Source organism: Bos indicus x Bos taurus, chromosome 7 (genome assembly GCF_003369695.1).
Source record: "Bos indicus x Bos taurus breed Angus x Brahman F1 hybrid chromosome 7, Bos_hybrid_MaternalHap_v2.0, whole genome shotgun sequence".
NCBI classification, from domain to species: Eukaryota; Metazoa; Chordata; class Mammalia; order Artiodactyla; family Bovidae; genus Bos; species Bos indicus x Bos taurus.
In genome coordinates, this window is record NC_040082.1 from 50,397,205 (window position 1) to 50,408,851 (window position 11,647).

Here is an 11,647-nt window from a genome sequence, read left to right on the forward strand (position 1 = left end):
CGGAGAAGGCAATGGCACCCCACTCCAGTGTTCTTGCCTGGAGAATCCCAGGGATGGTGGAGCCTGGTGGGCTGCCGTCTATGGGGTCGCACAGAGTCAGACACGACTGAAGTGACTTAGCAGCAGCAGCAGCAAGAATCTCCCAGGATGAGATGTATGGGTCCTGTCTTCATTAATTGTTACAGTGGGACTAGGGAGAGAAGTGGAGGCCAGGCCTGTAGACCTGTTATCCCTGTTTGGCATTTAAGGGGTACAGAGTGGGCGAGAAAAGGTCAGGGCTTCCTATAGTGAAGGAGGTCTGTGGTTACCAGGCCAGGGAGGTTGGTGACCACCTCAGCATTGCGTACAGCTTCTCAGCTCACAGCACAGTATCAGCAGCAAATCTGACATTCTGATTCTTGACAGAGAGTGGCCACTGCCCATCCTTGATGTCTGTAAATATTATATCAGAAGCAGGGCAGCAGAGAACGAGAGTTCTTTCTTCTCAGGACTTACAAGGGCCAAATGTCTGGCAGTTTCTCTGAAGGAAAATAGCCACCTTGTTGTCAAGATGAATCAGGGCCTTATTAGTCACAAACAATGCTTATTTCCAACACTGTGAACAAGGGGGCCTGGGGCCTGGGTTGCATATCATGAGATGGAACCATGTTTGATAAGGGAAAGTGAAGTCGCTCAGTTGTGTCCGACTCTTTGTGACCCCGTGGACTGTAGCCTACCAGGCTCCTCCGTCCATGGGATTCTCCAGACAAGAATACTGGAGTGGGTTGCCATTTCCTTCTCCAGGGGATCTTCCTGATCCAGGGATCGAACCCTGGTCTCCTGCATTGCAGGCAGATGCTTTAACCTCTCAGCCACCGGGGAAGCCCAATGTTTGATAAGGACCTCCTAACTATTTACAGACTTAGTTGGTAATGGTCAGTGTTCTTAGAAGGATTTGCATGGTTTGGTGTTTCCCAAACTTCAGTGCACAGTAGTATAATCTGGGTGTGTCTTAGAAATTCAGATTCCTGGCTTGCTATTGTGATGATTCTGATTCAGTCAGTCTGAGAGATCTCTGGGAGTCTGTTTTTAATAAGCTCCCCAGGTAATGTTGGTACAGGTGAGTCATGATTTACACTATGAAGAACTATGGGTATTGTGGGATGAGTCCTGGGCTGAGACTCAGGAGAATGGAGTTCTGGCCTTTGATTGTTCCCCAGTGTGGTGTGCAGTCTTGTGCAAGTCACTTCCCATCTCTGGGCCTGTTTTCCCTATGAAATAAGGAGAGAGTCTCAACCCAAGTTGCACAATAGAGTCACAATAGTAGCTGATAAGGAGCTTTGACAAAATGCTGCTGCCTGAGCTAGAGTGTACCAGGCTAGCATGGTATGTCAACACATTGAGGTGATGACTTTGCCTGTGGATGCATGTTTAAAGAGTTTCTAGACGATTCTAATTACTGCTGAAGTTGGTGATACCCAGTGTTCCTTCTTGCTCTGGAATTCCGAACCTGTACAACACTGTATTACCTACACCTCATTTCTGCATTAATCCCTGACATGAGGGGAAGAGTTTTCTACATGAGCAATTTCCAAATAACTGAAGAGTAGTCTGTTAAACACCAAAACTTTCCTCCTTCTTTGATTTTTCTTATTATACAAACATCAAAATCTTTTTAATGATTTACAGTTACCACTATGGTCATTCTTTTGTGCATTTACTCAATAAGTATGCATTTGTCATCCACTGTGTTAGGTTCTTATGAAAAATGTTATAGTGTTATGGAAAGGTGGTTGGATCATGAGCTAGTAATCATAAAAATGATAACTAACATTTAAACATTTATCAAGTGCCTACTCTATGGTAGGCACTGTTGGAAACACTCTATCTCATTTAATTCTCATAAGCATCCTCTGAAGCAGGTACAGTTATATTCCCATTTTGCAGATGGGGAAATCAAGGCACAGAGAGATTCTGTACTTTCTCAAGATCTCATAGTTAGTTTAGGCAGATCCAGATCACAGCTGGTTTGGAGCAAGATCACAGCTGGTTTAGATAGATCCAGATCACAGCTGGTTTAGGCAGATCCAGATCATAGCTCAGAGAAGGCAATGGCACCCCACTCCAGTACTCTTGCCTGGAAAATCCCATGGATGGAGGAGCCTGGTGGGCTACAGTCCATGGGGTCACTAAGAATCGGACACGACTGAGCGACTTCACTTTCACTTTTCACTTTCATGCATTGGAGAAGGAAATGGCAACCCACTCCAGTATTCTTGCCTGGAGAATCCCAGGGACGGGGGAGCCTGGTGGGCTGCCATCTATGGGGTCGCACAGAGTCGGACATGACTGAAGCGACCTAGCAGTGGCAGCAGCAGCAGCAGATCATAGCTGGTTTAGGCAGATCGCCCTGTGTGATCTGAAATAATGTTGTTCCCCAGCTACAGCTTCAGTGTCCTCCTGTGCTGAATGACTCTAGGTCTCTTTGAGCCCTCATACCTTATGGGTCCATGTTCATCCCCAGGTCCCTCAGGAGGTCCCTCACCTGCATCAAGGAGAGCCTGCGTATCTTCATTGACCTGGGGGAGAGAGACAAGGCTGCTGAGGCCTGGCTTGGAGCTGGGCGACTCCACTACCTCATGCAGGAAGATGAACTGGTGGAGCTGTACCTGCAGGTAAGTCTCCAGCAGAGCTTATCTGCTGGCCTGGACCATGGGAGTGGGGGCAGCTGTACCCTCCAAAGTGGTGAGCTGGAACTAGGGAGAGGTGATGTTCTGGTCAAGCTGTTAGAAGGACAGTCAACTCTGGGCTGCTCCCTGGACTCAAGATGGAAACCAGGGCAGTCTGGTAGGCTAAATACAAGCAGCTGTGGGCCAGTCCCTGAGTTCCATATGCATGTGTGAGCTCTCAAAGAACATGATGGGAGACTTACTCATCTGTCTTGGCAGAATTATCCATCTTTCTAAAGCTCAACACACAGCTTGACTTCAGGGAGGTAAGGAAGGTTGATGTTTGCAGTGTATTAACATTATTATTTTCTTATTTTTTTTTGCACACCTTTAACATCTGTAGTATATCATAGTGTAGATTAAGTACCTCTGCTTTAAAGAAAGATGGACCTGGAATCAAATCACAGGGCCATTGATTATGAACCGTGTGACCTATCTGAGCTCTCTGGGCCTCAGTTTCTTCATGAGGGGGTCTGTCTTTAGTAAATATTAAGTATAACATTTGCATAGTAACATTAACTATAACATTAACTATACTATTTGCATAGTAAACACATGTACATAAATATTTACTAAGTACGTGGGACTTAGTAAATGCTTAATAAGTGGTATTTCATCATCATCATTATCACTATCTGCACAATATTGACATTATGTTGGTATATAAGAAGATGTATGCCTGTTAGTCTTCACTTCCTTCCCATTTGTCATTTTCTTCCCCTTTACCCAACTCCCTTACTCTGTTACTTATACTCACACAAATTTGCTTCCACTGAGTCTTAATAATGATTGTATAACATTGTTTGAAGGCTTACTTTGCATGAGAGACTTTGTTAAACACTTCACATGCATGATGTTGTTTCATCCTCATTACAAATGCTGCAGGAATTTCTATTGAAATTTACACTTTACAGACAATACTCAGTGAGGCTGAGTAACTTGCCTAAAGTGATACAGCTAGTAAGTGGTTAAAACTTCTCTCCAGCAGTAGGACTTAAAGTTTTTTCTTTCAGAGACTCTATTCTGCCTTGGGATTTTAGAGGTGGAAGAATTATCAGAGAACAGACAATTTGGTCCTGTCTTTCTCTCTCTAGGAGACAAAGGCCCAGAGGGGGCTATTGGGGTTGTTCATTGCTTGGTGGCAGAACTCCTGATTCCAGGATTTCATCTCACTGCCTCTATCTTTGTGTATCTGTATATGCAATAAAAATAACTGAGGGACCTTGGCCCTGTAATTCACAGACCAGAATTGGTCCCAGGTACGCCTAACCCTAGACTACCACCTGACTTGATGTTCTGCAGTCATTCCCATTGAGGTAAACCATTCTCTACCTAAGGATCTTTGAGATACTGTAGCTGTGCTGCAGGTGTGGTACATTCTTTTCTTCTATGTCTTCATCACATTTTGTTTAGGTGCAAAATTAAATAGCTTGTTTGAGATAAAGAGATCATAGGGGCCAGGAGAAGGGTAATGGAATCAAAGACACTAGCATCTGTTTGCCACAACTATTGATGTAAACTTGAAAACTCCTTATTCTGAGCCTGTTTCTCCATCTGGAAACTGTGTTGGATGAACTCACTTTTTCCAAACTTCAGTCATTTATACATCAGGTTTATAGTTTTGCCATAGCCAGTACCTCTGTACCATTATTTATTTATTTATTTTTCTTTGACTCAACTTCAAATCAACTTAACTTTTTACATTAAACAGTGCTATCTAAAATCAGAGATTATGATGTATTATTTTTTTAATTAAAAAAATTTTTAATTGGAGGATAATTGCTGTACAATATTGTGTTGGTTTCTGCTGTACAACAATGTGAATCAGCTGTAATACATATAGTCCCCTTCCTCTTGAGCCTTCCTCCAACCACTTCCCCCATCCCACCCATCTAGGTTGTCACAGAACACTGAGCTGAGCTCCCTGTGTTATACAAGTTTCCCTCTAGCTATCTATTGATGTATTGTTAGTCTTTTTTCTCTGAAACACATTAAAATAAATATTCAACTATTACAAGATGTTTGTGCTGCTGAAAACCATTTCTAGGGCCGTCAAAGTAAACTTATCATCTCATCAAATGGTCTCATCTCCATGTCATCAAAGGGGAAATGTAGAACTAGGGAATCCTGAAGGCTTCTTACCAGCCTTATGAGTATGGAAGACAATTTAAGGTTCAGGGGACTTTAACAGAGGGTTAAGCTAGATGGTCAGGATGTCTTTCTTGCCAGTCCTGTGGACATTCAGAAGTGCTTCTCTCCGCCTTTGACAGCAGTCTCTTTTCCACCCAGGCAGCCATCCAGAAAGCCCTGAAGTCAGAGGAGCCCTCCTTGGCTCTCAAGCTCTATGAGGAAGCGGGTGATGTGTTCTTCAATGGGACTCGCCACAGGCATCGTGCAGTGGAGTATTACCGAGTGGGTCATGGGCTGCATAGTCAGCAATATCCCCAGCCAGGCTGTGGCACAAATGTAGGCAGGTTCACTTGGACTTTGGCCTGGGGCCCCATTCCCCTCTCTTGATGGTATTTCTTTGTCTTCCCTTCTTCATTCAGTGCCTGCAGGCTCTCCCTCTCTTAAGTCCAGCAGGCTCTCAAAGAAGGAGCTGATAAACTCTGTCACTCTTGGGGTTGATAAATAAAGTATTCTTCCTGAGAGAACATACCATAATAATTACAACTTTTAGGTGCATGGTACTATACAGTTTGTAGCACATGTCTTTGTCGACCAGAATGTTTCTGTGTACATGGCATGGTGGGAGATGATTGGTCTATGGATGAACACTTTTTCTTTACTATGTTTTATTATGTATTAAAATATATTTTAAAAATTAAATATGTATAATACCAGTTCATCAAACACATGATTTCACAGATATTATTGCAAAGAATGAAGCAAGAAAAAAAAAGACAGTTAATTTAGGAAATAATAGTAATTAAATAAATGTCCATATGTTAAGTAGATATGTAAAAAATCATGATTGTTCATTACAGACTGAAGTTTGGGAAACTTGTTATCTTACTTGATCCTAAAATTTCACTTATTCCAATACTTACTCATTTGCTTTGTTTATTCAGTCATCAAACATTCATCAAGCAGGCAATATGTGCCAGGCACTGTGGTAGGAGTGAATGAAAGACATGTCTCTGACTTTTGAGGTTCTCATGGTCATACATATTTTATAGATGACAAAACTGAGGCTCAGAGAGATGAAGTGACCTGCCCAACATTCAGAATAAAAATAACAGAAATGACTATTTCCTGGGGACTCTCAGGCACTGTGCACATACTCCATGTATGTACTTCGTAGATTAGCACTGTGGGTGCTAAGGGAGTGCATAACTGGAAGGTGAATAACTTCCCATGTGGCCTTGAAGAAAGTTGTCTTCTCTTTCCTGCTCTCAGTTTCAGGGTAGCCTGATGACCTCTAGTTCCTCCACCTCTGAGGTCTGGGCAGAGCAACCAAGAGCAAGGATCAGAAGAGAGTTGAGAAAAGCCATGCATGGGAAGTGCCATCTCCCCCTGGGCTTCAGTCACTGCCATCCCTCAGTCCCTGGCAGTAAGATATAATATAACCTTCTAGAATATGGTATGTGTTGATGATTCTCAGCTAGACTGTTTCCTTGTGCCTCTGTTCTCAGACTGGGGCTGTTCCCTTAGCAAGGAGGATGAAGGCAGTGAGAACCGAGCTCCGGATTTTCAACAAGCTGACAGAGCTGCAGATCAGCCTGGAAGGCTATGAGAAGGCTTTGGAATTTGCCACCTTGGCAGCCAGACTCAGCACAGTCGCAGGTAGGTGGTCCTAATTGTCTGGGGGTACTGGATGGGAGGGGCTGACACTCCCTGAGGGACAACAAAGTTGTAAGAGCATACCTGTGGAGTCAGACTCCATAGGTTCAAACTAGGTCAAAGTGTCAAGGTAAGCCCCCAGGTAAGCAAGTTGCTTAATTTAATATCTATAAGCCTCAAGTACTTTGGCCACCTCATGCGAAGAGTTGACTCATTGGAAAAGACTCTGATGCTGGGAGGGATTAGGGGCAGGAGGAGAAGGGGAGAGGATGAGATCGCTGGATGGCATCACTGACTCAATGGACGTGACTCTGGGTAAACTCCGGGAGTTGGTGATGAACAGGGAGGCCTGGCGTGCTGCGATTCATGGGGTCGCAAAGAATCGGACACAACTGAGCGACTGAACTGAACTGAACTGAAGCCTCAAGTTTGTCATTGGCATATCAGGATTAAAAATGACACCCACAGCATACAGTTGTTATGAAGACCAATGATAATCCAGCTGAAACCCACAGCACAGTGCTTGGTATATAGGTCCTTGATAAGTGTTACTTGTGCACACTATTATAGTTAGTATCGTTGGTATTATTCTGAGTCCAGGGTAAATGGTATTTTATCCTATGCACATATGGTATTTTATCCTATCCTATCCTATGCACTAATGGCCTATTACAAAAGCACTGTGCCTTAACCTTTTTAATTAGTTGATTATTAGTCAAGTGCATATTTTCCTATGGTATTGAAATATAAATGAAAGTCAGATTCTCATAACTCACTCAGTAGCTGAAATAGCTTGCATTTACAACAGAAGCTAATGAGAAACAATGTAAGTCATTAAAATAGAAAAAAAATGCAGAATATAAAAAGATAAACTCATCTCAAATATTGATGCTTGAGGAAAAGCAGGTTTTATTAAAGGATGCTTGATTAGATGTAAGGGCAAATGGAGTCTTCTGTGATGATTCTAGAAGGGACTTCTGGGCATTCTCAAGGGCATGAGATGTGGATGGTACTGAACTTTATTGTGTTTAATTGCACTTCAGAGTCTCTTTTCTTTTCCTAACTCTTCCTTTACTGCAGAAAACCTTATTTGTGCAACTGTCTGCTGGTCTTAGGAAGGCCTTGAGAGCCCAGGCAGCTCCCTCTGGAGCATTCTTATCCTTCCTTGAACGGAAGCTGAAAGGAGGATATATTCACCCTTTCATGCTATTCCGCATGACTGGATATTTCCATATCAGACAGTTGGATTTTTCTCTTTTAGCTTTGGCTTTTGGCTCTTTGAAGCTTAAAAGTGATGTTTTTAGATTGCATCAAACAGCCACCTTGTAAATATTCCAAAAAATACAATTGGAAGCCTTTGTTCTCTTTAAAAGTCTGTTTTGTGCTAAAAGAATTAGTTATTGAAACAGTAAATACACCAAAGACAAAACCAGTCATAGACCCATTAGACCCCAAGATTCTAAAGCATGAGTTAAAAGTGAAAGGGTCTCTAAACTGTACAGAATGAATAAGTGAACTAATGATGCAAGGTGTTGGCTGTAGGATATCTCTCTCAGTCTTTCAATTTCTAGGAGATCAGCGGCAGGAGCTGGTGGCCTTCCACCGTCTGGCCACTGTGTACTATTCCCTGCACATGTATGAGATGGCTGAGGACTGCTACCTGAAGACTCTGTCCCTCTGTCCACCCTGCCTGCAGAGCCCCAAGGAGGCCTTATACTATGCCAAGGTGTATTATCGTCTGGGCCGACTCACCTTCTACCAACTGAAGGTAAGAACCAGGCTTGTGAGGCTGTCTGAGAGCTGCTGTCCAGTTATATTCTTCCCTTACCCTGAGCCTTCATGGTAAAGTAGAGAGAAGTAAATTGGGGAGTGTTGTCTCATAGGGTGGGGAGTGGCTCCTCTGGGAACACAATGACAGTCTCCACTTAAGCCCCCCTTGGAGACCTCAAAGAGGCTCCCATCTCTGCTGAGGAGACATGTTCCTCTCTTTCTTTGCCCCGCTGGGATTTCTGGGCCCATTTCATTTATCAGATACTATGGGCACATGTTCTAGTGTCTGTGATCTCCTCCACAGGACCTGTGAAAATATATGAGACCTAAACAATACACGAGACCCCCAAACAAAAGAACTATAAGCTTCAAAATTAAAATTAATTCCTAACTGTATGTCTAAAAAATGTTATAGATGAACTAGTCAGTTGAAACTCACTTCTTATGAGGTTTTATAAATGATATTTTAGATGAAATCTAGGTACATGTTGGCACGTTTGAGATAATAACATGCAGGGTCTTAGAGTGTAAGCATGCCTAGGTCCTGAGAAGATCTTAGCCCTGATCTCCTGTTTGCTCTGCTGGAGTTGAATCCAGAACTTCTTATTTTTCCAGTGACTTCTATTAATAGAACTGTGTGTGTGGTCTATAATTCTCAGTTGCATTCTGGCCCTTGAACTTTGTCCCTAGGCACTGGCTTCCCTTACCAGATGTCTCTGTCTGCTTCAGCACAACCCTTACTCTCTTCACACAGAAACAGTGGCTTCTGTTTGCAGACCCTTAGGGCAGCTCTGCTGTCTTTTTCTTATTTGCCAGAGTGTTTCTGGTCTGAATTTATTATTGACTTACGAGGGTTAATGAGAACCAGACATATCTTTTTGAGTCTCACCGGAAGAACCATATGTTCTGCATCCCAACCATGGAGGGAGGAAGGATGGGGTAGTGAAGGACTCCCCTCAGTGATCTTGCCTTTGATCCACAGCTCCCAGGAAGTGGGACAAAATGTGTATGATTTGATTCCATCAACCAAGGACTCTAGGCATTGCAAGGGAAAGAGCTCAACTCAAACTAGCTTAAGCAAATAAGGAGATTTATTGGCTCAAGGAACTGGGAAGTTCAGGTATAAGTTTAATTTCAGGTAGTTCTGGAAGCTGGTAGTCAGATGCCATCATGGATCTGAGAGAGACGTGGGGACCTCTCTCTGTACTTCTTGGCTTAGAATGTTTCTGCTGCTGCTGCTGCTAAGTGGCTTCAGTCGTGTCCGACTCTGTGCGACCCCATAGACGGCAGCCCACCAGGCTCCTCTGTCCATGGGATTCTCCAGGCAAGAACACTGGAGTGGGTTGCCATTTCCTTCTCCAATGCATGAAAGTGAAAGTTCAAAGTGAAGTCGCTCAGTCGTGTCCAACTCTTAGCGACCCTATGGACTGCAGCCTACCAGGCTCCTCCGTCCATGGGATTTTCCAGGCAAGAGTACTGGAGTGGGGTGCCATTGCCTTCTCCATAGAATGTTTCTACTTCTCTCTATTACTTGGCCTTTTTTCCTTCTATTATTGGCAACTTCAAGCCCCCATCTAAAAGGGTGAGGGACCATTTTCTCTCTTAGGTCACACTTGAAAAGTCCCAGGGAGTGACTTGGGACAAGTCAGCTTGAGTCATATTCATATACCTAAAGTTCTGTGCCCAGGATGATGCTGCTTTATGATTGTCTGTGTCTGGGTAAAATGCCATCTCTGTGCCTGGGGAGGAGGGCCACCGAGGTTAGCAATGCCACAGAACTGCCATGGACTTGGTGAGGGAACTCCCCCAAGGAACCAGGAGAAAGGGGTGGGAAAGGATGTCAAACAGGCAAAAGCTAGTTTTCTTAGATTTCCCGGCATTGCCTCCAAGCCTGTCCTGGAAATGTCTGCTAATGCTGTCTCTTTTCTGCCCTCATGCTGGGGGTTAGGATGCGCACGATGCCACCGAGTACTTCTGGCTGGCCCTGGCAGCAGCGGTCCTGCTTGGTGACGAGGAGCTGCAGGACATCATTAGGACCAGGCTGGACGACATCTGCCAGAGCCCCCTGTGGCATAGCTGTCCTTCTGGGCGCTCCTCAGAGAGGGCACGCTGGCTGAGTGGTGGGGGCCTGGCCCTCTGAGGACAGCTGTCCCATCTCCAACCAGTTGCCATGGTCAGAAGCTACCTCTCTTCTTAGCCTCTTAGACACTAATCTGGGGAGTTCAAGCCATGTCCTGGCCCATCGTCTCATCTCAGAATGGGAAGAGCACAGTCCAGAGGGAATGGGCTCAACTCAGTCACACAAGGAATGGATGGTGGAGCAGGGATTAGGGTCCTGGCTTTGTGTCTAGAGCCTTTTCAGTAGACTGTGGCCCTTCCACACATGCAGCCCCTGAAATGTACTTTCTAGACACACAGTTCTAGAGAAAATGAGAACTTTTGCCCCTAGAAAAGCTGTCCCCTTCCCTCAGTGAAGAAGTCAGGCACTGCACTGGAGAGAAGGCAAGCAGATCGGATTTTGTTCCCTTTACTGACTTTTCTCAGGGAAAGACCCCTCCCCTTGCCAGCAGCGAAACTAGTCATTTCTTTCTTCTCTTTCTTCAGCCAATGGAGGTGCTACTCCTCCTGTCACAAGGACTGGCGGGTGAGAATTCACCATGCTCTTAGTGCAAAAGACACAGCCTCAGAATGGCCAGGTGGAGTGCACAGAGGGTGAGGTCTGATGTGGATGCACCATCCCCATCCTGCCCTGAAGCTCTGCTCCCCCACAACCTCCCTAAAACCCAGGGGAAGCCTCCCCAGGGTCATAGCTTAAAAATTGAGCAATAAGAACATTATGACATAAATCACGTGTAAATAGTGTGTATTATTAAACATTGCTCATTTATGTTTATTCACACATTTGTCTCCTTAATAATACGGAAGATGAGATGAGAGACTTGAAGGATGGGTTAAATACCAAGGGGTCATATCGATTCCAGGGTTGCTCATGTACAAAGTATGTCTATTATCTATCATTGCATAACACATCTAGTGACTTGGATCACTGATTGTTTCACAGCTTCTGTGAGAAGGCAGGAATCCAAGCTTGACTTCTCTGGGTCCTCTGGCTCAGAGTAGCTCACAGGTCTTCCATCAAGGCATCAGCCATACCTATAGTCTTCTCAGGCTCATCTAGGGAAGGATATGTTTCCAAACTCACTCACATTGCTATTAGTAGGAGTTAGTGCCTTGCTTGCTATTGGCCAGAGGCTGCTCACAGGTTCTTGCCTTGTGGGACTTGCCATCGGGCAGTTCATAGCATGGCAGCCTCTTCATCAGTGAGCATGTGAGAAGAATAAGAGCAAGGGTGATAGTGGGTAGTCACTGTCTTGGCATAACTAGTC

General features: G+C 44.3%; 1 protein-coding gene across 4 annotated transcripts in view; it reads left to right on the plus strand.

The window, feature by feature from the left end:
- The window catches only part of SH3TC2 (SH3 domain and tetratricopeptide repeats 2), a 54,549-nt gene extending 43,389 nt beyond the window's left edge, over window positions 1-11,160 (plus strand). For 2 of the 4 annotated variants that reach the window (XM_027546015.1, XM_027546018.1), the window contains exons 13-17: window positions 2,504-2,654; window positions 4,998-5,120; window positions 6,344-6,494; window positions 8,063-8,259; window positions 10,210-11,160. In XM_027546015.1, coding sequence (XP_027401816.1) covers window positions 2,504-2,654; window positions 4,998-5,120; window positions 6,344-6,494; window positions 8,063-8,259; window positions 10,210-10,401 — 814 coding nt within the window. In that variant the 3' untranslated portion in view covers window positions 10,402-11,160. The remainder of the gene's footprint in view (window positions 1-2,503; window positions 2,655-4,997; window positions 5,121-6,343; window positions 6,495-8,062; window positions 8,260-10,209) is intronic. The other 2 variants (XM_027546016.1, XM_027546017.1) reach the window with 2 other exon arrangements.
- Window positions 11,161-11,647: the final 487 nt, after the last annotated feature.